The sequence below is a fragment of the Eutrigla gurnardus genome (genome assembly GCF_963514095.1).
Source record: "Eutrigla gurnardus genome assembly, chromosome: 20".
Lineage (NCBI taxonomy): Eukaryota > Metazoa > Chordata > Actinopteri > Perciformes > Triglidae > Eutrigla > Eutrigla gurnardus.
Genome location: NC_139931.1, coordinates 10,425,060 through 10,452,673, shown reverse-complemented (window position 1 = coordinate 10,452,673; position 27,614 = coordinate 10,425,060). Strand labels below are relative to the sequence as shown.

The following is a 27,614-nucleotide window of genomic DNA, read 5'->3' as shown; positions in this document are numbered from 1 at the left end:
TAGCTACAATATGTTATAAAGACATGAAGATAATGAGCTGTTGAGTTTTTTTTGTTTGTTTGTTTGTTGTTGTTTTTTTGCATTAGGAGTGACTTAAATAAACACATCAAATTAGAAATGACAAATATAGTTTTGCTATCTTTAACTAGTTTTGCTTATATTCAAGGATAGTCACAATGGCTATAGGCCTAATGTTATGAAGAGCATTTAAGCGTAAACCTGCTTGGTCACATGAACTATGTCGCAGGAGACCCAATCAGAGAAGTCTCTGCAGTCAGAGGTTGCAGGCCCTGTTCTGCAAGGCGCACATCTCGCCTCCACCCTCAGACAGAGATAAAGAAAGTCATGCGCTGAGGGAATTCCCGTACAAAGGAGTCGACTTTTACTCCTCATACTTTCCCAACACAGTGGCTGTAGTGGTTAACTTCCCCTAAATGGCATTTTATAAGGAAGAGAGCCAGGAGGACGCGCAGGAGTGTCCGGTGTGCTACGAGTACCTGTCGGGCGCGGAGAGGACTCTGAGCTGCGGGCATGTATTCTGCCACGACTGTCTGGTCAAAACGCTGGTCAGCATCAACAGCAACGGGAACACGATCAGGGACACTATTGTGTGTCCCATCTGCCGACATCTCACATTCATCAAGAAACAGAAGGAAGCGCTCGTGTCCCTCGCGGCGGACAAGGATCCAGGTGAAGGGCAGACCCTGGAGGTGCCTCTCCCTCCGCCGCCGAGACCGCTCCAGAGCGCACGGCGCGCCTCCGGCGACAGCGTACCGAGGGAAGTCAGCTGGATCGCTGGCTGCTTTAGGGGGATGTCCGATCGGATCCGTCGACAGACGGTGATCATACCCAGACATAAAATGTCTCAGATCTTTATCATAAGCGCCCAAGGGCGACCCATGGCTGAGGACGATGCGCTCAGCGTTGTGATGACTGTGGTGCAACCGCAGCGCAGGCGAAGGCGCAGGATTTGCACGACGGCGCGGTGTCTGTTCGTGCTGCTGTCAATATTTACCATAATGGCACTGGTGGCCGCGACTTTACCCTGGATTCTGTTGGCATAGCCCAGGAGACGCGCGTGTCTGGATTATGAAGTGCCAATAGGGAGTGATGAACTGATATTTATAGATCTTCCAGCTTCTTCCAGCTGTGCATGGAGTGTGTGAAGCAGTTTATATGGACACATAATCGGATGCATTTCAATAAATGATCAATACTGTCAGTGTACGATTTAGTTAGTATCTTAAAGTATACTCTAGATTGCAACATGGTGCCTTTCCCTGATTATATTTATATGCAGTGAAGTAAACGTTACAGCCTTGGCAGCTAGTCTTTTGTCTTGCGTTCCAGTCTGTGACATGTTCTACCTGTTTCACGAGAAGCACTCATGCAGAGTCACCATTTAAAAGAACACCCTGCAGTTTGAAAATCCAACATGAGTGGACATCAAAATGATAATTTCAACAATCAAAATTAGGGTTTGGCTGAAAGCAATGTATTTAAAAAGAAAAACATTTAACATTTACTCCTCTTTTAATCCCATTGTTGTTGAAGTAGCTCAAGCCATTGTCGTGTTACCTTGTTGTACTGTTTCCAAGCAGCAGAACAAACTGCAAACTGCACCAACCCCACCTCCAGGAGAGGTTACATTTTGACCCCAAGACAAGAGCTTGGTTTATTAAGGGAGCTAAGTTTGATGATTAAGACACTTTCCTCCTTACATTACAAGGGAATAAATCACACCATTTCTATTTCAAACATGCGAATCAAGCAGTAAAATGTTCAGCCACCCCAGTAGCACCCTGATCTCATACGGCACGTGTCTGGCTCTTCTTATAGTGTGTATAAAGACGGTGTAAACAGAGCCACCTTTAAAACTTTCAGTAAGAAATAATTGATGTGCCCGTGGCAGTCTGAAGGAGATGGGTATAGGGATGAGCTGTGCCCAGTAAGGAGATACAGCGCTGGACTACGGCGTTAGATTACTGCATGTAAAAACGAAAGAGTTCAATGTTCATTGTTCTTGAAACAAATCGTTCACAACAAACCAAAGACTGGTTGTCAGGAGATTCATCAGTATCGTCACCATCCCGACAAACATGTGCACTCCCAGTTTTCTCTTGCAGCAATCCCTCAGCCATCCTGCTGGGCAGGTCCTACAGGTTACACCTCGGAACAGGCCTCTGTTCTCCAGTCACCCGGTTTCTAGTGGGAGGAGGGTCATAATCATTCTTTCATTTGATAAACCAGACTTTTTTTCTTTTTAGATATTGGTGGTTTACATGCCAGTGGATGGGTCAAGTTATAAATGCTTAAATACACCAAAAATATATACTATTTTTTATTCAGGTCCAAGAGAGACAAAATTGCTCAAAGAACCAGCTACAGAACTAACCAGGTGATGGTGGAATAAGTCAATAATAATAATAAAAGTACTGCATTATTCATATCATCAAGTGTTTGTCCTGTGAGAACCACATATCTCCAAAAAGTCAACTATTTATATGAGCTCAGAACAAGAGTCTTGGTTTCACTTTTGTGGTGGTACATTTTCCGACTGATCCTAGAGGGGTTTTCTTAAAGAGTTTTTTAATACGGTAAGTTGTTTAATTAATAGTAAATTGTTCTCAACCCATAAAGGAACACTTCATTCTTCAGTGTAAAACTTTCAGATACATGGTTTACACTGGCCAAGAAGGATATGATAATATGTAATCCTAAAAGTAACTGAAACTGACAAAAATAAAAATAAAGTACAATATTTGTGGAGTAGAAGAATAAATCTGCATCAAATGGAAAAAGTCAAGATCCTTGAATTTACTAAATACTTGAAGACAATGTTTGTTGTTTTGGAAAATGTAAGTATTCGTTCACCTGCCTTGACTCGCATATGAACTTAAGTGACATCCGATTCTTAATATATGACGTCCGTCCACCCTTTGCAGCTTCAACTCTTCTGGGAAGGCTTCTTCAAGGTTTAGGAGTGTGTTTATGGGACTTTTTGACCATTCTTCCAGAAGCGTACACATACCTCAGTTGTCTGTCATCAGGGTTCATCAACTGTCTTTCATTTTGAGAAAAAGAAAAACAGTGAAATAAAACCCACACAAACGAAATGAAATTATTAAAAATGTAGAGTTTAATATATATATTTATATTTATATATATTTATTTCTGACATTCTGATAAGGATTGCAGGTAGGCTTCACAGTACACACTGTGTTCCACTTGATATGCTAAGCAGAGGAGGAAGGGGGAGGGGGGGGGGGGGCATGGTGGGCTTGACAAGCGGCAGGTTTTGTTTGTACACTAGTAGTGAAAGCAGAAGGAGGCAGTACATCCACAGGCAGCATCCACCCCTCTACCGTATTGCTCAAAACCCCACATAGGACCATTCATCCACATTCTCTGGAGTCCATCTTCACATTTTATACCCCTTTTAGAGTCCCTAAAAAGACAGTGATTGACACAAAATGTGGATTATCAAAAGACTATCTAAGCGCATGCATGATACTTTTTCAGATTTTCCTTTTTTTTTCTCTCCCTCATTTAAAATCCCCCCCGAATGTAAACAAATAGAGCTTTATTTGAGACCGACTTGGTGAGTTAGTGAATGTAGGTCTAGTAGTTAAAATGCTTAATAAAAAAAAAAGAAAAGTAAACTGTTTGGTGCAAAAAGAGGCTCCTATCATGAAATTAGATATGTGATGGAATTACGATCTGAGTGAGGGGGGGGGGGGGGGTACAGGCGTATTTTTGTTTTCAGCAGCATAACAATCAAACCTAGAATGACTATGAATGCATGCTTTTATGTGGCTGTAAGTTCCAGTTATGATGCCAAAAGCATTACAGTAATACTGCCCAGCAATGATAATAATGCATACCAACAGGCCCTTATTAACCTTCATCCACATACAAGCTCTCATTTGCCTGTAAGTTATTACAGAATCAGGTAGCCTACTGTTTGAGTCACATTCAGTCTGCACACATAGAGTGATTCCCCTGCCACCCCGTATGTATGGATCCAAAACCTCTAGTACACATGAATTATGCCCATAGTTCCAAAAAATACCACCAGAGTGAGGGCACTTGCAAATGTTGTCATATAATCACCACATCTATCAATAATAATTATCAACATCACCAACATCTTCATAGAGAACACACACTGAGGCATACCATAGATCACTTTTGGAGAAAGATGAATCTAGAATTCATTTAGTCAGAAGTAAACTCACACTTAGAACAAATAAAAAAAAAAAAATCATTGTTTTGCATTAATAATTAATGGCTTTTTTTTCTGTAGGTTTGGGAAAGGGTGACTTTGACAACTTTTTTTTTGGATTGAGGTGGATCAGCAAACACTGTAATTGCACTTTACTTGAAAAAAATGATGGTCCTAAGACATTTTATGTGGAATTAAAAAAAGTCACACTTCATCTCTTATGGGATGCACTTTAAATACCTTTGATTAACTGTCAGCGGTGAGAATAACAACAAAGGGCACGATCATTTTCAGCTTTGGAAGTGATACAGCAGGCGTGCCAAGTCCGCTTCTCTAATTAAACGAGCACACATTTTTAGCCAATTCCACAATATAGACTTAGGACTACATTTATCCTCATTATGAATTAATTCAATGGTCTGAGGGTGCTAAAAGTAACCTCAATATGTACAAAGGAATCTATTAAATAACTGATGAAAAGGAAATTGACTATCTACCAGAAATAACATTCTGCATTTCTGCTGCAGCACCATTGTAACCTGGTGTCAAAGGAAAACCTAAGGAATCTACAGTAAACCTGTTAACTGTGTGCAGGGACAAAAAATAGCAGAAAACCTTTGAATCATTATATTTTCTACACATGATAAATATCGGCACATATATTATTATTATTATTATTATATATATTCAAGATATGCATTTTACATATATTTTTCCTCTCAGATTTATATACATCAATTTATGTACAGTCTTTGTATTTACACTATGGGGTCAAAGGTCACTGATCCTGAAGCACTTGAAACAAGGTCACGAGAGAGAATCGCACGATCCTAAAGGCAGTGTAGTCATCCATAAGTTATCATCAAACTGTAACAGCACACGGGTGATCTAAATGTACTCTCACAATGGAAACACTCACACCAAATAAAACACTGCCATTCTGAGGCCCTTGATCCGAAGTGGTTCGTTCATATTTGCTTGTCATGCGAACACATCGCGGTGCTTTCGTCAAAAAAAAAAAAAGTTATTGAATTTACAGTAACATTCTTCTCATACTGTGCTGGTATAAAGTGAGTTAAAGTGAGCTTACCTGTATGGAGGTGAATGTCAGATAAAGAACTACGGTCGTGATAGAAGAGGGCAAGTCAGGACTGGGTGTGACAATAAGAAGTAAACTGCGTCAAAACGTTTCATCCCGCATGCAAAACCTGTCTACGGCTCAGCATTTTTATTTTTTTCCTAATGTGCACAAAGCTTGAATACCCTGTGAGCCATAAAGCAAGACTACTCTCCTTCGCTCTGTTTCACCCTGAGGATGGGCTTTGCTCCTAACCACGTCAGGCTCTGAGATTCCCTTACCCAAAGTTGTACAACTTGTGAATAGCATATTGCAATTTGATTGCATGTTCTAATAAGGCAAAAAGAAACTGGAAAAAAAAACCTCACAGAAATACAGACCACTGCATCGGAACAACAAAGATGAACAAAGCAAAGCAAAGAAACAAATTAAAACATCTTTTAATGTAATACTCATCTATATTTCAGTCTTTCCTCCTAAAGGCAACTGTTCCTCCACTATGGCATTTTGGTGTTTTTTTTTGTAGTAGTAGTCACGTTTATGTACTAGCGAGCAACTGTAAGAGATTAGTTTCTTTGCAGCCTGTAGCAGATGTGTTCTGGTTTTTCAGGTGGGCATTGGTGAAGCCAATTGGTGTTTTCCATCAGGCCATGGTGGCGACAGTTTAGTGTATGTACAGCCACAGGAGTGCTGGTAAGCTGTGATGCCTTAGGGTCATTGGTCATAGAGTGGTGCTCTGTGGCTCCTCCTCGGGCACAGCGTCCCCCTCTGGAGACTCTGTCACTGCCACGGACCTCCTGCAAGGGGCACCGCTGAACTCATCGATGAGGCTGTCCAGATTGACATTGATGGAGGGGATTTCATAATTGAAGATATCTAATGGTGAGCATGTCGGGAGAGGTGAGTGTGATGAGCAGAATGGTGGAAATGGTGATGATGAGCAAGAGGAGGAGGAGGAGGAGAAAGGGGGGGGGCACATGATGATGATAATGAGGTGTAAAAAACGGAAGAAAGCAGAAATAATATTAATCTTTTTTGAGTCGGAACTCGTGGTAAGTGGCATAATGACGTCTGCCCTGATTGAAGTCATCAGTAGATTACATGTGCTTCACATTCTACACAGGGATGTTTCCGAGCGTGTTGCTAATCACAACTCGACAAGTGTGGTACGTCACAGCTTCTTGTGTCTTTTGAGACAACAGACAAACAGATATTTTTGTCATATAAAATACGATAACAGGTCAAATGGACTGCACAACGACACATTACTGTACACGTTTACAATGATGGCCAGGTAAACCAACACAGAGGCGACAGGATGTGTGCGGAACCTCGTGGAGAAATGGCACCAAGAAAACCAAGTGGGCTTAAAAGTCACGGGTGGAAAAAATCTCATCAGGACCGGATACGGCATTTGCTCTAAATAGTTCCTAATGTGCTGCTGCATTTACTGAAAGCAGCAGGTCCAAGCGGAGACTGATGACTCCTCCTGTGTAGGAATGAGATGGAGCGTGGCTGTGTAGTAAAAGGGAGCAGAGGTTATAAAAAGCGATGAACCTGCCAAAGGAGGAGTGGGGGGGTTACCTGTGGCCGCCCGATACCGGTGGCAGGTGCGTTAGAGGGGGGATGTCTGCTGGCAAAGGGCTAGAAATGTTGGAACGAAAGAAGGGGGGGGCTTTAAGATGGACTTTTGTAAGCGACGGCGTCTGCAATGTGAGCGCAGCGTGGTGCACTCTGGGAAGTCCTTGAGCCATGCGTTATCGGTTGAACCACAACACCATGCAAAGACACAATGTCAACCTGCTGAGAGTAAATAGGGATGGTTTTCTGATTGAGAGCTACGGGTAGGTATGTTTGAGGCAGGCTGCAGGAGACCCCAGAGGCAGCCACAGCACGAGGCCAGGCAGTGAGATGGAGCGCATGGGGCGGGGACGGTCTGGCTTACCCTAAAAGTCCCCCTCACACTTAGCCCACACTGAATCCCTGGCCTCACACGGCTGCAAGGTACACAATAGTGGCAGGGGGAGGGGGGGGGGGACAAGAGAATGATAAATATAGCAAAGTGACAGAATGACTGGTATAAAATGACAGAACACCTCATCATCAGAACATCATACTGCAGATATAATGTGGGGTTTGTCCGGCTAGGTTTTCCACGCCTGCTACGCGGTTAGAGAGGCTGGACTGGTGTGTAAGCCTCTGACCTACCTCTGCCGAGTGAGGGCCTGGGCAACACAGATAAACAGAGAGCACATGATGAATCTAATGGCAACTTCCATACAAGCAGGACGAGCTATGCTTCTCTGATGTTTCCGCACATTAACCGAGAAACATCATCACATAACACAAGCGATGGGTACATTAGGTCAAGGGAGATTTTGCTCACTACGGTCGCACAAAAATGCTAATATTTACATTATTTTCAGGCATCTGTGTCTAAAAGGCAACTTTTATTTGTTCAGACATTCGTTTTGGGGACAGTTTTTTTTTTTTTTTTAGATCTACACTGACGAGTCCTACTGAGTCCTAAACTCGTCCAGCGTCTCCGTTGGACAGAGCCACAGCGAGTCTGAGAGAGGGACGCTGCAGCCCCACCTGTGGTGGTGGAGGGGGTGTTGCTGCCAAAGGTTGAGTTTTACCTGTAGACATGCTCTCCCCGGGAGACAGTCCATCCAGGAGGCCCTGCTCCAGGGGCTGAGGAACTGGGGCCATGACCGGGCCAGTGTACCCCAGGGGGGCTGTGGGCGGCTGAGGAGGGGGCAGACTGGGTCTCTGCCTGGGCTTAGGGGCGGGCCGCGACTTGGTGAGCGTTCCGGTCAGGGACGGCGGGGACGAAAGGGAGTGGGGCGCCCCAAATGGGGTCTGACCAGGGGAGGATGGGGGCGCTTGCCCTGGAGGGCAGGCCAGTCCATAAGGGGAGGGGGTGCTAGGGGGTGTAGGGGACAGGCTGACCGGTGACGGCTGACCTGTGGACTGGTCGGACATCCCGCAAGACTGGCTGTAAGGGACCTTGGGAGGCACAGGGGCCAGCTTCTTGGAACCTGGAAACACACAACACAGCCACATTAGTCTCCTGTTAAAACTGAAAATACATCCTTAAACTGAAGAAAGCCGGCTCAGATTGCCTACTGACCTTTGCGCAGGGTGTGTGGACTGTGCTCTGTGGAGTGGGGGGACTGGCTACTGCCTTGAGGACTACAGCTGGGGGGGACAGTCGGACCTGCCACTTGGATGCCTTTGTGTCCAATTACAGGGGAGAGCTCTTTACTCTTCAATGAACTGAAAGAGACAGGAAGACATTAGCGTGCGAACAGTACCGGACACAGTATGTGAGCAGTGTTTTGAAGGTCAGTATACCTCGAGTCTGTGCCACAACAGCTTTTATTACCACCACCACCACCAGCACCACCACCCTCATCATCATCATCATCATCATCATCATCATCATCATCACCAATTAAAACCAATTTTTTTTCCCAAGACCAATTCCTTTTAGCTTAAAAAGCCCAGCCAGGAAGTCAACTGGACTCACATGATTTCACACTTGATTCCTGACCGAATCAAAAATGAAAAGTAGAAACAAAAAAACATTATTATTATTAATTTAATTTAATGGTCATAATAGTGAGAATGCACAAAATGAAGTAAAATTGCAAATTTATCGATTAATCAACACCCACAAAGAGCACAGATACATTCACATGTCGGATTATATGACAACCATTTAATTTAAGCTGTCTTTCCCAAAAAATAGTCCCTCTGAATAGGGAGTCATGGAGCTACCAAATCACAAGGGGGGGCGTTATCGAGCGAGCTTGTTCTTATTCCTGACAAAGATTTGCTGTAGTGTAGTCACTGTCCTGTGTGGTTTAATACCACAGACATATGAGTCAGGAATCGGCCAGAGTCAAACTCAGCATTTACTCCATGAGGATATTCTATACTGTAGCTTACCAGGACTTAAATGGAAACATGGTACTAAATGACTAACCTTTAAATATGTTTTCTCCCTGTTTTCCTTCTGCTGGTTAGTAAAAAAAAATGCTGCAAACTGTAGAATAAATACACTCACATGCTTTTTGATAGCCATACGCAGCATTGTCCATGTATTTATCGTCTACTCAATACCAGCATGAGACCGAGCGCTATATAAGCCAGTAACATCCCCTTGTTGCTAGGCGACCCCCATGAGAGGCATCCCTGGACAACCTGGATGTTACAGAATCTGAGGTATATGATTTGAAGGGGGAGGGGGGGAAAAAAGCAAAAACAAATATGAGCCAGCGAGCTGGAGGGAGAGGAGAGATACAGATGCCACTCTGTGATGCCTCCATAGTGGCCATGGGTGTGTTGTATTTACCTAGTCAGCCTGGGGGGTCCTCTCTCTCGGACACATGGACAGGCAGCCCACGGCGGGGGTGGGGGCGCGGACGAAGGGAGGCTAGGGGGGTTGCCAAAGGACTGGTCATGGCGGGATAGTACCAAGGAAGTTTTGATGTAGAGTGGTGAAGCGTTAGCGTCTGGTGGGGGAGCATGCGACAAGTCACCAGGCGGACTGTGCTTGGGGAAATGCAGACAGCTGGGTTTGGGGTTCGAATTGATGTCGAGGGACGAGGAGGAGGAGGAAGAGGAGGAGGAAGGGGGCGGGGCGGGGGGAGTGAAGCCAGACCAGCGCAGTGGGGGCGGGGGAGAGGCAGGGGGCTGGGACTCTGGACCCGGTGCCACGGGGCGAGCGCAGGGCGGGGGTTTGGGATAGAAGAGGTGGGGGGCAGTGTGGCATGAGGAGATGGGGTAAGGGGGGGGTGGACGGTCCTCCCCCGGGGGTGGGTGGGCATGAGAGGTGTCCGGCCGATTGGGCGACACGTTGTCTGAGCTGTAGATATTAAGAGAATAGACAGCACAAAAGAAACAGCTCTAGTGATTGAACAGGGAGACGCATTGGAGCGATATAGGATAAAGCTGTTTTGATGAGCAGGGTGTTAGTGTGTGTTAGTCTGTCCGTATCCAAAAACATAAGAATAAAAAAAAGAAAAAAAATGCATTTTAGGGTGGGCGGTGGGCAACCAAGATTCGCACACAGTCAGCTTAGTGCAAATTACAAAGACAAGCACAAAGAAAACAGCAAAGGAAAAGAACGTTGTATTGCCAAAGGAAAAGAAGACATCGTGTAAGACTCCTTCTGTGATCACCTTGTGTCTGCACACTGCATGGAGCTGTCAGGATCTGTCTCTGGAGCCAAAGTGCCAGTCTGCAGCCCACAATATTATCACGCTGAGCCGACGACTGAATATCTCCTCTCTGCTGCATATGGAAACTCTATCTGCCCTCATCCTCCAGTATATGACTTGTTTGCATTGCAGGTCCTGCAGTCAGCCCAGGGCAGTGTGAAACAGACACAAAACCCTTTCATTGGCTGAAAGAGCCACAGGAGAGGAGGGCAATGCCAGCAAAGCCATATTATCTATTGTCTGCCACAAAGGCGGCGACCACGAGGTCATTATTGGTGTGTTTAGCTATGGTAATCATACCAACGAAAAAGGGTGAAATCATTCTGAGTGTCAACAGAAAAGGAAATCATTTGCGACCAAAGCTGAGAAAGCCAAGCCACAACAATGGGATACTGGAAATATAAGCATGCTTGCAAAGACTTGCAGATTGAAGCTTAGTGCCATGTGCAGGAACAAATGTTCCATACAGTTTTTTGACCAAAACCCTCAACAAAAAAAAAAATGTTATTATCATTTTTGTAAATTTTACCCACAATGACATGAACCCGACAAACCACGTTGAGAACTGAAGACATGTGGAGTTTGAGAAATCATAATAGACTGAGGCATGGAAGCGTTGACAGAGATGCACTAAAAAAAAAGAGCAAATGAGATGCAAATGAATGGGAGTAGGATTAAGAATAGTCAAGTCCTGGTCACACAGAGAAAGTTGAAGATGAGGATGGTGATGATGGTGACGACAACAGAAGTGAACAGGAGTGGGTTGCGTGAGGAAGATAGGCACAAGTGTCTCCACTATGACTTACCAAACCCTTTCTCCAGGTGGCGGTGTTGCGCACGGGGAGGTGGCGAGCTCTCCGGGCTGCTCGGGGATGAGAGTGTCCGCGGGAGAGCCCGGGCCTTGCATCCCTGGGGGGGTAGAAGAGGCCTTTCGCACCAGCGTTGATGAACCCTTACGGGACACCCAGGAGGTATCCATAACCCGGACGCCCATACTGGAAACACAAACACACACCCGGAGTGAATATATATGTTGACGAAGAAAGAGGTGAGCGGGGATGGTAAGGAATGAAGTGGGGGAAAAGGCATGATACGGTACCTTTGTATCTTCCTAATGCTGCGTTAGTAGGGGGAAGAGAGGCAAAAGGGATATGAGGTCAGAAGTGATGCAGACTTAACCACATAATACATGATATATGATGCGGGGGGGGGGGGGGGGATCCACATTGGCAGGGAGGAGCAAGTGACATTCCAGAGGTGAGAGGATGTCAGGCCTCAGTATCAGTGAACAGTATAACCTGTTTGGTCGTAGAGACGCACAAACAGACGGAGCAGCATTACTCAGAATAGATAAAAAAGCTATTTTCTATCCTCGCACGTTGATAGTCGTCGGTTATGGAACGCACAAGATTCAGATCAGTGCTTCTTAAAATCACGGCCATCTTCCTTTTATTTTGATGGAGGCACGGGTTCAAAATTCTGCCAGTGATTTTCCACCAGCTGGATGAATGACTCAGGCCAGGTGACGTGCTAGACAGACTGTGAAGGAGGAGTGTGGGAGGATGGGAAGATAATAGTGGAGAAATATTTCCTGAGAAAAAAAAAAAAAAAAAAAGAGGTAACCAACAGCTCTTCATCAGAGACCTGTTGCCATAGAGACAATGCCACTCAAGGCAATTCAGCCCTATGTATTCAAATGAGACTAGGGCTTCTCCTCGTTTGATGAATCATGATTATAGGGGTTGTATGTGCTGGAAATATTGACAGGTGACATATATGGAACAATCCTTACTATCGGGGGTTTTAAAGTGAAAACTTTACGTGAGAGGATTTGTAAACAGATTTTTCAAGATGCATGTACTGCCTCAGACATGAGAATTAAAGATGGGATGAGAGGAGGCACGGGTGGAACAAGAGTGCGAGATGTGGGGGCGGCAGAAGGCAGCACCTGGCATCATACCCATCCTTCTTGTAGAACTCCAGCATCATGTTGTCGGTGGCGACGCTCAGTGGGCGTCGGCTCTGGTCGTGCTGCTGCTTGCGCTCAGATTGGTCCATGTCTGGCGAAGGCATCGAGCTGTAGTTGGAGTTGTGGTTGGTGTGGATGGGGCTGCCGTAGCTGCCTGTCAGGTTGAATTCAATCTCTGAGGGGAGGAGCAGACACACCATCAGCATACGGTATACTCACAATCGAGTAGTAAGAATAGCATTTTGGTTTAAAATGGTTTCCTCCATTACATATCTATTATTATATTGATCTATAATTGGATATTTATTTCAGAGAGAGTAACATTGCACTTTATTGCTGTTTACTCCACGGGGTGGCAAAATATATGAACAATTGCTGGTATACTGTCTGTAAATGAGACTTGAGCAAACTGGAAATGAGCCACAATAGCATGAACGGCTACCCTAATTATTTATAAATACTTTATCCACATCATCTAATTGCAATGCTTGAAGATCAATAGATCGATAGATTTGGTCCCCAGCCTGACTGCAATATTACATACATAGAATGTGATTCCCACCTCCAGGGAAGAACCAGTCAGCATGCTGGATGATGGGCTCAATGATGCCGACGATCTGAAGGGACAGGGTGGTCATCATCTCTGTCATGTTCCTGGAAAAGATGAGGTGGAGTTGAACTTCTATGATTCTTATGTCGTACGTTGAGGCAAGCTCTTCGTGTTAAAGAACTAATAAATACATACGGTTCAGTGTGTGTCCAAAGCAAGTTAGGGCCGAGAACAATCGCCATGTTCCCAGGAGTCATCTTGTTTGCGTCTTCGTAGTCGCTTAGCTTGGCTAAGAATTTGGTTAGATACCTGTGGGATATAAAGGAAGATTTCATACCTTATTTACTCCTTATTGTCAGAGATGTTCGATTGAATGATTGTCATGCTTAATTAATAATAATAATTATTATAATTATTATTATTACTAGGAATTCTTGTCACTTGCATTCAATGATAACTGCAGCTATAAAAGTAATTGCCTGCAGGTGTCACCATTGTCTAAGCAATTTGCTTGTAGGTGCTGCCACCTGAATGTCTGCATTGCTGCTGTGGTTACGTTTATTGCCTGTAGGTGTTGCCGGTTGGAATGAACCTGCAGGGTGCATCATTTTAGAGGTTGCGCTTTTTGGTTTAGATTAGTCTGTTTGCAAGGATTATGATAAAAACAAAATACTGGGCTGATTCTCATGAACCTAAGTGGAAAGATGTAGCATGGGCCAAGGAAGAGCCCGTTAAATGTTGGAACAGATACGTGTTATTTTTCACTCATGGAAAAGGCCTTAGCAGCTGGTCTGCACTCTCCTCACACAATAAGACAGAAAATGGGGGAAAGAGACTTACCTGAAATTGTTCAAGTTGTCCGTCGGGAGTTTTTCACACACTGCCATTAACGCTTGTAGCCTCTTGTCCATATCTTGAACGCTGCAGAAATAAAAAAATAAAAAAATCGCTATGGTTTCCTGTTGCTCCATTTCTTCATAAATGTCACCATTTTTCATGTTGGCAGTTAAGGGCCCCATTTATTAAGGCTGGACTATTTTCAGTGTTTCATCCAGGCCAATGGCATAATTGAAGAAAAATGCATTTAATAAGAAAACAGCAACTCACTTGGAGGCCTGAATCCATTCATCATAAAGTTCAGTGGTCATCAGTGGCTCAGGGAGCTCACGGAGATACGATTTCAGAGCCCCTTTGGGTGAGAAAAAATAGGGAGAGAGTAAAAACTGGTTCGCTCTTTTTAGAAGGGTGGGGGTGGGGGTGGGGGGGGATTCTCCCTTCAGAGTACTGGCGAGGTCATGGCCCATATTTCCACTCCCTCCAGCAGGCCCTTGCAGCTAGCTGCAGCTGCCAGATTCAGATCGCTCAACACAGATTTTCATGCTAATGTGTGAAATGCACAGCAATATCGGAACAGAAGCCTTCAGGAAAAAGAGCACAGAGCTGATGAAGACTGCACTATGCTCGCCCTATGAAGAAAAACATGCTCTGCCAACTAGGTCCAAAATCAATCTGGTAAACTTTTGTACAGTGGAGATAACCTTTTCCACATTATAAAAAAAACGTCTTTTCTGTAGATGTTTTACAGTTTCTTCCTGACTTACAACGAGTAGGGGTTGTTGTTAAGGATATGGGCTTTGAACAAGGCATTCGTGTGGGCGTAGTTCACCTGCGATGGCGTGCGGGTCGGAGGAGTACTCCTGCACATCCAACACTCCACAGTCCAGGGACGCTTTCAGCTTCTTCAGCTTGGAGGCTGACGGAGCCACTCTGAAGAGGCCCTGCAGCCACACACACAGTCAACACACATCATCATGTGTAATTATCACATCTGACGCGATGCAGGGGGAAAAGTAATAGCCTCTACTGTGTGCACTTGACATTGGTGGAAAAAAAAAAAAACTGTTGGCTTAACATTTTCCATAGCATGCTGTGAGATTTGAATTTCCCATAACCACAAACGATAAAGGTGATAACCCGAAAATAGTCATGTTTCCTGTTGCAAGGTAGCTGCTCCTTACTGTCAATGTCAAGAAGATAAGAGGCAAAAACAGCAGAGTCTGACAAGGTAAGGAAATATGGGAAGGGGGAGGTTTCTACTGAAATGAAATTGAAACATTTGCAATGTTGCAAAGGATTGATCAAGCGCCAGGTGTGTCTTTCATGGCATCCCTTCAAGTGTATCAAGATGCCCATAATATGCATATTAGCTCACACCCCAAATACCTAAGTGATGTCTCTTTGTGTGTGTGTGTGTGTGTCCTCTACCTCCTCTTGCATGCCACACTCCAGCAGCATTGTGACACAAGCTTCGATGGGGAAGGCAATCTCTCTCCCACTAATATTCAGGTGTTCCTCCAGAGACTTGCCAAACGACGGCTTCTCCACCCACGCCTCTGCAACACCAAACAGCAGCTTGAATCACACAAACAAACCTCCGCTGCACCCCCCCAATGACTTCAGACCAGTGAAAGAATAAAAACGTTTGCAGGCGTTCATTAAATAAATCCGATGTGACGTCCAAGATTAGACAACATTTGAATAGTTCACTCCATTTATTGTTTTTTACATGAAAACGTGATGTTTGGTTTAGCAACTGTAAACGAGCCGGTGGCATAAGTGTGAAGCAGGATAATTATAGCCTAATGAGATTGTAATGTGACATGTCAGGGCTATTAACTCTGTTCCCCATCTTGATATTGCTTCAGGTGCAGAATTGGAGCACACACACCGACACACACACCGACACACACACACACACACGCACACACACACACACACACACACACACACACACACACACACACACACACACACACACACACACACACACACGGTACAAGACTCACCTTGGTGAGCTTTAATCTGGGGCAGGATACTTTGGAGGATCTCCAGTGACTTCCTGTGATATTCTGCCTGTGTTTCTATCAGCTATAAAAGGAAAAGAGATTACAAACAATCCCTTTAAAGTGTAAATCATATAATGCAGCTATTAGTTAGAAGATTATCTACAATGTGTATGGTAACCTGTGCAAATGTGGGAAAAGCTCTTTATTTGCAGAAAAGAAAGAACGTGACATGATGACATGAGAATATACTTACTGTCTGGAAGTAATTTGCATAGTCTATTTCTTTGGCCACAAAACTGTACATATCTGCTGACAATTGATCCTGAAACAGAAAGTAGATCAACCATCCCATAAGAAATTATCTGACTAAAGTCCTTCATACAACTGTAATATCATCCTGGCATTGCGATCACTTTGTGTCTTAAAATCAAGGAGCTGGAGGAGGGAAGAACATCTGAGGGGGTTCTCATTGGTGGCTCACCCTACAAATCTCCATCCGATTGGCTGCCTCCTCCATCTCCTCTCTGAGGGACTCGGACTTGGCGCCGGGCTGCAGCGTGCTCGGGTGACTGGATGACTTGGACGACTGCTGGTATCTGTGGGCATGAGGTAAAAGAAACGGCCATTGGATATGTCCTGCTTCCTTCACGGACCATATCATTGTTTTTTTAAAGGAACATGAGCAGCCTGGCTGGCGTGGATGTGGACGTCACCTTGTTCGAGCGGAGTCCATGTCCAAGACAAGTTTAGCTAAGTGCTTCCTCTGTTTCTGGATGTTGGGAATGTCCACCTACAAAAGAAAAATTCTAAATGAACATCACATCCATAAGGAACTTCTTAATTGTCTAAAGTCGTAACTGTCTAAATTGGTGCTGACCTCAGCGAGCACGTAGAGAGGCTCCACCACATCTCTCTCTATCTGGAACTCAAACTGGATGAGCTCCTGGGCCAACTTCTCCTCCGTCTCTCCACACAGCTTCAGCATCTTCCTGTTTAGTGGCAGCCAGACACAAAGTCAGGGGCAAGCAAACGCTATTCAAATGCAGACAAGGGTAATGAGGGCCGAGAAGAATACAATAGGCAAATTAATTATTTAAGATGACCCTGTGTGTGTGTGTGTGTGTGTGTGTGTGTGTGTGTGTGTGTGTGTGTGTGTGTGTGTGTGTGTGTGTGTGTGTGTGTGTGTGTGTGTGTGTGTGCGAGGCCCGTTAACTACAGTGACTCACCCCAGGAGAGAGTCATCCCCCAACACTGCTGCCCCCTCTACCATACACTGTGCCAGCATCGTGAGCGGTAGCTTTTTCTGATAGCAGAGATGAAATAATAAATCATATTAGTGTATATAACTAGAGCTTACCGTGAGAATAATGTAGCCTCATCACACAGGCGTTCATCGGCATTCAAGTGGGGAAGGGAGTGATGGATGCAGATACTTACAGACGGAGACTTGACGGATCTCTTCTCCATATCAGTCCCCTGCTGACCCTGCAGGCAGGCAGTCAGCTTCTTGTGAGTGCTGTGTGTCACCTGTTTGACCAGATCCAGACGCTTCTCCACCTGGAAGAAACACATGCGCCCGTGTAATACACACTCTCACAATACATATTTCATCTCTGATGCAGCACCATCAATCTGGTACATGGCCGAGGTTATTACTCTCTAGAGCAGGTCTGTCAGGTCCTTGCATAGAACTTTAATTTAAAAACAGGCTTTTCATTTTTTATTTAAATGTATAACTCAAAGTTGAAATGGGTATTTAATATGTCAGACAAACTAACTTAATTGAATCATCAAACATACTGTTATGAAAATCATCTTTAGTCGCAGGCAAAGACTTCATGCAACCATGAGATATTGTGATGTAATCATATGAAAACCTTTCTCTGATACAAAACCTGTTCATAACAAAACCATCATAATCACATTATTCACACCTGATTACTTAACACAGCATGACGATGGCAGCACTAACTGCTATGGGGCCGTCATTTCATTATCACCTGTTTGCATGTGTTGTACCGCCCCTTCCTGCCACACACACACACACACACACACACACACACCACTCACCTGTAGAAGGTCATCGCTTAACACCTCCGTTTTCTCTGCCCTGTAACGATAAAAATGTAAAACAGTCAGGTTATCTAGTGAAGGACAAAAGGCTTTTTTATGACACATACACACACGGGAGGAAACTGAAATACTCTAATTGGAGAATATGCAAAGATGTGGCATGTCACATAATAAAACTCATAATTTGAGGCTGCATCCAAAATGTTTTCCTGTTAATAAAGTCCAAGCAGCACTGGAAGTTGAATTTTTGCACACCCTCAATGTGACAGTGCTCCAAAAGGGGGGTGGGCCACATCGATGCACCTGTCACTTTGGAGCACCCGTGGGAGCATCACCTCCCGATGTGAATCCAGCAGCATGGGGACTCAGCCAAAGAATGAAGGAAAGAGCAGAGCTGCACCGCCGCTGAAGCAGATAAAACTACTCATCCGGAGTACTGAATGAGCCATACGCTCAGAAAAGAGCAAACCACTGGATATCATAAATATATGGTGTCAGCTCAGTTCAGACAGCTTATATTTTAAGACGTTGGTACTTTTTGTGCGAGCAGATTTCCCAACAGAGCTCAATATGCCTTTTTATAATTCTTCAAGAAAAGATGAAATAGGCAAATCGGCTAATAGGATCACCTGTATATTATACATCCATTTGGGTTACCCAGAATTCCTTTAAACACATTTGGACACAACACATAACAATGCACACATCCAAAGCAACAATCCAGGACCTATCAGGACTACCTTATCGGAGCGGCGGATTACATGAACTTCCTGCTCAAAAGGGCTGTAGGCTCACAAGGGAGTGGACCTCCTCGAATGAGACAAAACCAGACCAGCAGACCCCCAGCAGCCACCCAGTGGTGCACACTTTCTCTCAGCGCTTCCCCTTCCTGCCTGCCCGACCTCTTCCTGCTATTGTGCCCGGACCATGCCCGTGCCCATTGCAAATAATAGCTTTTTTTTGGGTCCAAAACTAAATCTAAATGCATCTCCCTGTTGACCAAGAGAATGGGAAAGAGCTTGTATTGTGCCCCATTAAGTGCACAACTGAAAAAAAAAAGAAGTAAATCACTGTCTAAAAACGGCAGAAAAGAATCGGAGTGAAGAGGGTCTGTTTCATGTTGATATTTAGCTGTGTATACATATTCCATACGTCGCTGCCAACCACGGAAAGCTGAGTTTAACGATGTCAGTTAGTAGCATCACCGCGCTCAGTGCCAAGACGTGAGCATGGAACCATGGGAACTGGGTCAAATCATGTACCGATGGATGTAATCAGTCAGCCTGTTGGAAAAAACCGGCTCTGCCTCGCTGAGGTAGGAGGAAAAATACAGGAAGTGTGCGTGTGCAATGCCGAAGAATGAATAAAGGGAGAACGACAGCGGAGCGAGAAAGTTCCTGGCATGATTTGTAAGGATAAAGTGTGATCGCAGATTGGTGATTACATGACAAGGGGGGATAAAAATAACCCAAGCGCTCCGCTAAAAGTTTGGCTCAGTTTTGCTGCGACACTCCAACAGCCTTCTAAAAATCTCACGTTCCATTAAAAGACCGCGCAGGGAAGAAATGTCACACGTATACCACACTGAGTAGCACGGATGTCTGCAATGCAGCTGCCTATGTGGCCTCACGCTGGCTGGTCGGGGTGTCCCTTGGGAGACTCGGAGGGGACCTTAATCGTGGGCTCAGGAGCTCCGATGGGTCAGGAGCTCCGGCGGTGATGGGGGATGTGGAGAAGCGACTCTGACAGCGATGTTTGGCAGCGATACGTGGACAAACTGTGAAACCTGGCTGTCTGGAGCTCTCCTGATAAGCTAAAGCATCACATCCTCAACAATGCTATGCTAGAAAGTATTAATAGGGGGGTGGGGCGTCCTATTCCTATCCTACTATTCCTATATGACAGAGGGAATGCGTATACAGTGTACTGAAGGGGTAAAAACCCAAATTTGTTTGCTGTTTAGAACATTCCAAGTTTAAATGCAGGCATTATGTTCTCGCTGACCACAACTGATGTGGCCGTTATGACCCAGACTTCAACCGCATTCGAGCCTCTCATCAAAGACAGCTGACTGTCTTGTTCTTTGAGCCGGTTTGTTTTTCAGACAGTGGTATTTCCTCTTAGGGAAGCAGTATTCTACATTAATGGCCCGTATATGGCAGTGTTGCATAGGCTGCAATACTGTACACAGGGAGTATTGGAGTTGCTGTACAAACTCGATGTAAAGCTAACTTGGGAGGAGATCTTTGGAGGCGAGGAGTGAAATTCCTCTCAGCAAATAGTGTGCAGAACGAGCACCGGGAGGAAAGTAAACACGTGGGAGAGTTGGCAGCCGTGTGGGCGGCGCGCTCGTGGAGGGAGAGGAAGACTTTGCCAGGGTTATGCCAACCATCTGCCACTTAGCAGGCATGCCTTCACCTGGAGCTACTGATGACTCAATACAGAGACACACACACACACACACACACACACACACACACACACACACACACACACACACACAAACCCAAGCACACTGAATTATCTCAAGTCAAATTCTGAAATGTAGAAACTTTCAGATTAACAGATTTTTTAATTAAAAAAAAGTAAATATGAGACAATATTCACATAGACTGTGTAATAGGCAGCATTTGAAGTTTGCTATTGTTAGTAACAGTAATAAAGTGCTGATAAGAGGAAGGAGGCTCTGAATCTGTTGAGCACATCTGGGCTTTCTGTATTCTCAGCAGGCCAAAGAGAAATGTAATTGTATTGTGCTGTGCATATTTACCCAGGGACCTTAGACATTCCTATGTAATTCCATTAAATTGGAAGTAAAAATGTGTGCACCAGCTGGTCATTCAGACATCGTATATGATAAATATTTCTATCTAGAGATATGGTAATGTTGGAAACCCTCCCTGCCCCCCTCCCAGCGGCGTCGTGCATGGTTTATGAAAGCATGAATAATCCATGTCCACATAATCAAAATGTGAATAAAATAACATCTGTAGTCTTGAACATACTGCCTTGGCAGCTAGCCACGTGCCGGCTGGAAGGATTTCCGTCCACAGGTCCAGAAAGTGGCCATGCTCTGGTGTGCTCACACTGCTAGCCTGGCTAACTAAAGCGCTGTCTCCGGGGCCTTGAAGAGCTGAGCTCGATGCTGGGTCCTTTGCTGCGAGGGTAAGGGTAGTGGAGCAGAACGGTGGCCCTGGGCCTCAGCAGGGCACCACGCCGCCTGGAGCACTGGCATGAGATCCACAGTCGGGCACACGCAGAAAACACACAGCCGTGTTTATGCTATGTGCTCTCTGAATATCTCTCCATTTTACTGCCTTCTCCAGACTTTTTCCCCCCCCTGTGCTAAAACGCATCTAGGGGCCCCGCTCGGTTTCCTCCCAAATGACAAGGCGGAGGGGCTGATGGGACACGAGGTTACTAAAACAGAAAAACCCACTTACTGTAGTTGTCCAGCAAACTAGGTCACAGTTCTGTTAAGTATGCAAGAATAACTGTGAGAGGGCTGTGCACACGAGCGTGCACGCGCACACACAACGCAAGCACATGTCCAGAGAGGGAGTGAACGGGCGAGAGACAGGCAGACAGAGAGAGAGAGAGAGAGGGACAGAGAGAGAGAGCCTGCAGCATTCAGCAACGTTTCACTGGAAACAAGCAGTGAGTTATCTCTTATAACTTCATTCATGGTGAATAATCTCCATAAGAGGCATTCTGTGACTTCACTGTGTTTTTACACTTGGCATCTGCCCAACATCACACATACGCACTGCACCTAAATGATGTCAAATGTCCGGTAGAGAGCATCAAACAGAATGAGGCAAATGAATGTGACAGAACAGCTACATATTCTACATCTCTGACATAGAAAATGAAGATGGAGGATCGTCTTCTATAATTAAAGAGCAAGATTTTGAATGAATTATAATAAACTGCCAATGAGAGGTAAACAAAGCAGGAAATTGTTATTAGTGGATTAGTGCTTCCTGTTTTTTTGACGTCTATTGGCATTCTTGAATGGAAGGAAGTGGGCATGTAGATCGGGAGTCGCCCATCTCCTTTCCAGAACTTGGTTATTTCACACAACAGCACCACTCTATTATAGCTACTCTCACTAACAGCTGTGTATTACTCATAATAATTAGGTTTAATAAGGCAGCACTAGAAATAAAACACTGCTTTTAAATAAAGTAAAAATATTGTATGTTGTATTACTTCCTTAATTATTTATTGCAAAGACAATTTAATTTAAATAAGCATAAATGTATTATGAGACATTGAAATGCTCCTTTTAACTTAATGAAATTGTGATATTACTTAATGTTACTTTAGCAAAAACATTTGTTGCATTTCAGTCAGGCCGTGAGGTCACTTCCTGTTGGACGTGAGATCATCAGACTGGGTCAACCCCGAACCCCACTTTTAATACGCAGCAGGTCGATAGGGTCAAGAAGAAAAATCAAAGCGCGGATCAGAGTCGTTTTTTTGGTTTTGTGTTTTGAAGTTTGTTGTGCTAAAACAACAATAGGGCTGAGTTTGTTTTTTGGTGAACCACCGGTACAGGGGCCCATTAAGTGGTTTGACTGAATCAGCGATATAGAAAGGGAGAAACAGTGCTTCTGTCCCATATTACATCATCTCTCTTTTGAAGGCCAAAATGGCCCCCTGACAAAGGCTCTTTATCACTAACTCTATCGTGTAGTATGCCGTCTCTGAGAGGCACTGATGGGGGTTATGGGAGGCTGATCAACACGGACCCCTGATGCTACAACTGAATGATACAGGTCCAATTACAGCAATGCTGCTTGTATATAGAAAGACACATGATCCTTAACACAAGTAATGACTAATTTCTTATTACTGGGCTTCAAATGAAAGGGCCTCGTCTTGAATAAAAGTCCAGATTCAATAACGTGATCAGAAATCTACACAAAAGTGAGCCCAGACGAGCGGTGAATCACCTGCGCCAGTGAAGGCCACACGAGTGAATCAAGGTGACGAGGTGGAGGAGGAAGACACAGAAGAGAGGAGGAGGCGCCGCATTGGTATTCAACAGGGTTGCCTCTTACATTTCATGTTATCTGTCAGCTGCATATGCTCGTTTAGAGTCCCACACACATTCTTGCCAAGAGGTGCAGATGTGCAAACCTCTACTCTGAATGTAAAAACAGCCGAAGGCGGTAATTTATTTATTTTACGCTGACAGAAATATGTTTACAAGATTAATATGTTATGGGATAAATTAATGACTCATGCACAACCTTCTCCTTTCAGTCGTTAAAGCCCTATTGTCTGCATTAATGCAGGGGAGTACTACAAGTACTCACATTAACATCCAAAAGTACACACACACACACGCACGGACACAAAACAGTCTTTGAGAGCGTCACATCGCCAGATGGAAGAGGAAGAGAGTAAAGAGTGAGACAATGCAGGAGGGAGAGAACGCATCTTCATCTGCCAGCCCACAGATGGCTGCCATTTTCTGATAATTGCATCACAGAGTGGTGAGCTGAAGCCTAAAGGCATGAGTAGGAAGGATGATATTACCACAACTAGTGGTGTTGGTGATCATCACACAGGTGAGTGATGCAGAGCGTGTAGATCGAGTTGGGAGGCAGTTTGTCAGCAGAGCTAGAGACAGTGGTGCCTTGTTCAAGTGTAAAAATGGGGGGCAATTTAAATTGGTTTTCCCTTTCTTTAAAGGGTGAAATTGACAGAAAGACATACATGCTATAACCAGGCTGTCCTCGACCTAGATAGGGCAGTGAGTTGGGAATAGAGAAATGGGTCAAGATCGATGGAGAGTGGGAGCTGCCTGCAACAAAGTTATCTTTCCCTGGCTTGTTCGACGTTTACGAAGGCATTGGAAAAAAGAAAATGCATCTTCAAAGCACCCCAAATATCTGTAATGTGGATTTCTATGTCATGGCGAACACTTAAGGCCTCTATTAGAGCTTATTAGGGCTAAACTAACAAAAGCATTTCAAACAGCCAACACGCTCTTTACAGAGATGTGACACCCTGCTCTCCCTCCCACTCTGCCACAACACATTTCTTTTAGCTGTACAGAGTATGCATGGCTGCACATCCTCCTGTACAAAGTCTTGCTCCAACAGATGCGATTGGTCCAGCTGGCGATCACATGACATGGATCTCACCCTGGCAAGCGGCAGCAGCAGCAGCAGCAGCAGCAGCTGCAGCAGCTTCGGAGAGCCAGAGAGATGCTGACACAGCACACCTGATCGCCAACCCCCACTGAAAAAGACCTTCAATCACCATCACATGTAAGACACACACTTAAAAAAAGACTCCCGGCTATACTGTCAATGCAGAAAGTCTTGCCATGACTTTACTTATAACACATGCCGAATTGAAAGGCCGCCATTATAGCAGCTTACTCATTGTCTCTCAATGAAGACACAGTCCTGCTAACACACTCACACAGATTCTTGTTATCCAAGTCATACCATGTTCTTCTTCTTCTGGTGGATTTGTTGAGTTGTTTTGAAAGGACTGTGGTCTGGTCAGCGGTATTAAACAGCTCCACTGAGACTAGGAAGGTCAAAAGCTTGAACCAACAGAGAAACCCCCCCATTCCACGCTGAAGATGGGTGAAGCCTGAGTCGGCAGAACAGCATTACCCATGAAGCTTCAGTGAGTACAAGACGGAGCGTAACTATGATCGGTGAAATTGCTATCGAACAGGGTAACATTTATGCCGGAGCCTTGGGAATTCAGTTCAAATGAAAGCAGTGGAGAGAAAATGAAAAGACAAGCTCGGGTTTTAAAACCCAAAGCATCTCCATTTCAGTCGGCAGAGCACATCATGATAAAGATTCTCCTCCTCGCAGAAAGGGAGCGCGAGACAGGAAGCCAAGTACAACATGACAGGAATGTTGGGTGAATGTTTACACGAAGACGCCTCATTAATCTGCACATACACATATTTGTCTGACCCCCCCCACCCCCCCACACCCCAAGGACAGAAGGATCCTAACACACTGTCACTACATAATATATGCACACACACGCTCACACATTTCACCTTAGCATATAGGTGGTACCATCAGGGGACATTATCACCCTTCATTGTTCAGGGTGCAAATATAAGGAAGATCAAACTCAGCAAAAAAAAAACTCTTTAGCTCTTTCAAATGATCAGTAGAGAAGAAGGAGACGAAGTCTTGAAATAGGTGAAAAATAAGATTGTAATAATAAACAAGAACAACATGCAGACCTTCAGGGAGCCTCCACATTGGTGTTGTCCTCATAAAAACACTTCCAAGCTTTTGATGGTCTTGCTTTATTCACAAACGTGCTGGCCCAGGTTTCTATATGGCTTTCTTTCCATCTACTTTCATGGCACGACCAATGGTTGACACCTCTCAAGGTCACCAGGGGGTCAAACCTGGTACTCCCTGCCCGGATTCAGAGCTCAGCGGAGGGTTTAAGAGTGGCCGGTCATGGCTTTGAACAGGTACAGTAAGGTACCATTTGCATGGCGAACGCTGTTGCTCATTAAAGCTTTGCTGTAGAGGAAGACCGCCTCAGCAGGTAGCTGTTGCTGACAGACGCTCCAGGAAACAGCAGAGGGAATATTACACTGATAACAGCACCGACAATGCACGACACATGGGGAGTGCATTCAAATTGGGCTGTGTAAGTGCACACACACACACACACACGCACACACACACACAGGAAAGGAATCAGGAGGCCCACAACCTGCATGCCCACACACATATCCAGAATCAAACCCACACACGAATGAGTCACACAGAAACGATTATAAAAAAGGACCGGAGCTGGAAAGCGCAGCCTGAATCAACTGACAATGAAGGCACCAACAGAGCATGCAAGGTGTGCCCCCCCCACCCCCCCATACCACTCACACAGCCTTGTAAATAATAAAGACCCACACCTCCTGGTCCTAATCCTCTAAACACCCTCTGGCCCAGTGCTGGGGGGGGGGGAAGTGATGAACCCATGAGACCTGTGTAAAAGGTCACAATGTATATCTGAAGGTGGGGATCAGGGGTTTTCAGAACCACCTGGATGTAAATCCTCCCACATTAACCTCTCAGTTGGATCTGAACTACAGTAACATGATAAGGCGTACTCTTTAAAGGGGTATTACCACGATCACATCAGTCCAACAAAAACAACAACAACAAAACATCTGTTAAATGCCAGATGCGGAATGCGACCTTCAGAAATTGGCGAACCTGATAACCCACGCCTAAGAGGTGCCCCCCCCCCCTCCCCCCCACTCACAGCTGACATTACTGCGTAATGAAAACATTGCGCCTTTTCCCTTTCTCCCCTCACGTCGCAGCCCACACCGCATCCGTCTGCATCACGTTCACCTATTGACAGCTTCTGTCACAGTGAGCTACATCTAATCACACCGTAACTTCACACATTGTTCTGCTTTTTGGGGGGGTGACACCTTTATTCTCTCAGAAAGAGGGGGGGTTGCTCCTGCGTGATGGGTCTGTGATGATGCTGCGATCGTCTATATTTCATGTATTTCCGTGGGCAGGTTGCACTGGGGCAATGCGCCTACACCAATGCGGTAGCCTCTTCCAATGGACACCGACATGAACACGGGGTGTTCTTTTGTTCCCCGGGATTGCACTGACCACATGTGTATTCCATATAGCCTGATAACATGTAATAACAATCATATTCTCATAATGTGATGCGTATGTTATCCGGAGCCATGCAGGGGGGGGGTTCTCTTCCCTTTCACTTGGCCCGGCGAGAAAAAGCGCACGGAGAAATTGTTCGCTTACCTTCCCACCGTTTGGTTGGCGAGCTGTCGCATCCGATTGAATTGCTTCTTCATCTTGTATTTTTTTCTGCGTTAACACCTACGGGGGGAAATATTCCGCATTATTTCTCTCAACAGAATGCTCCGTGCTCCACGGAGGCGCGACGCGAAATCCAACCTGCCGCGTTCCCCTTCCCTCATCGCACACCGCCAACGCCGACAACTTGCTCCGCGGTTACATATTTCTCAGGTTATTTATTCTTTAACGTCTACGTTCGCCGCGCTGCCTGCGTAGGGGATGCTGGACCACTTCACCGCGGGCACTCGCGCAGGCGGAGAGCGACGGCAGTGACAAGTAGCGGCTGCGCGGCAATGCAGTGTGGGAAATGTAGTAAATCAAAGCTGACGCTCGAGAAAGGAATCAAATCTAGCCGGTTCCCAGGGGGCTATGAGGCGTGATCAAATAGGCGTTTATCCTAATACGTGTTTAAATCCAATTTATTAGTCTTGATTACATCAGTTGATTACAGCAATGTAATTAGCTCCAGTATAATGCTGCTCAAATCCTGAAACAGTGGCTACAAGGAAATTCAAATTCAAGATTGTTTGCAATATGATATAATATAATATAATATAATGTAATATAATATAATATAATATAATATAACATAACATAACATAATATATGATATGATATAATAACATAATATAAATAATAATCAGGAACTAAATAGTCCTCCAATAATTCACAGGAATGATGTCTAATATTTATAAATCAAAATAGTGGAGACCTTATACAAATGGTGTCCACCTGGCTAATATCTCCATCTAGTGGCTTGTATGTGGTAATGCAGCTAAAAGGTAAAAAGTAG

The 27,614-nt window shown here is 44.8% G+C and overlaps 2 protein-coding genes across 7 annotated transcripts; one reads left to right on the top strand and one right to left on the bottom strand.

The window, feature by feature from the left end:
- Positions 1-237: 237 nt before the first annotated feature.
- Positions 238-2,449, top strand: LOC311030897 (RING finger protein 222). The gene has a single exon (XM_084036932.1). It carries the CDS (start codon positions 435-437, stop codon positions 1,062-1,064), a length of 630 nt encoding a protein of 209 aa, XP_083893058.1. The 5' UTR covers positions 238-434; the 3' UTR covers positions 1,065-2,449.
- Positions 2,450-5,831: 3,382 nt separating this feature from the next.
- Positions 5,832-27,034, bottom strand: arhgap44a (Rho GTPase activating protein 44a). 6 transcript variants are annotated; one of them, XM_084037621.1, is made up of 22 exons: positions 26,765-27,034; positions 17,967-18,006; positions 17,334-17,453; positions 17,123-17,199; positions 16,774-16,885; positions 16,610-16,686; positions 16,378-16,492; positions 16,150-16,218; positions 15,897-15,978; positions 15,316-15,443; positions 14,717-14,828; positions 14,158-14,239; positions 13,891-13,971; positions 13,246-13,359; positions 13,063-13,154; positions 12,480-12,675; positions 11,631-11,648; positions 11,338-11,526; positions 9,664-10,176; positions 8,437-8,582; positions 7,943-8,344; positions 5,832-6,179 (listed from the first exon to the last, which is right to left on the bottom strand). In XM_084037621.1, the coding sequence occupies exons 1-22, from the start codon at positions 26,815-26,817 to the stop codon at positions 6,025-6,027; spliced, it is 2,973 nt and encodes a 990-aa protein (XP_083893747.1). In that variant the 5' UTR covers positions 26,818-27,034; the 3' UTR covers positions 5,832-6,024. The 6 variants fall into 6 exon arrangements, with proteins under 6 accessions (XP_083893747.1, XP_083893748.1, XP_083893749.1 ...); XM_084037622.1 differs by having other exon boundaries at positions 12,492-12,675; positions 26,765-27,033; XM_084037623.1 differs by lacking the exon at positions 11,631-11,648 and having other exon boundaries at positions 26,765-27,033.
- Positions 27,035-27,614: the final 580 nt, after the last annotated feature.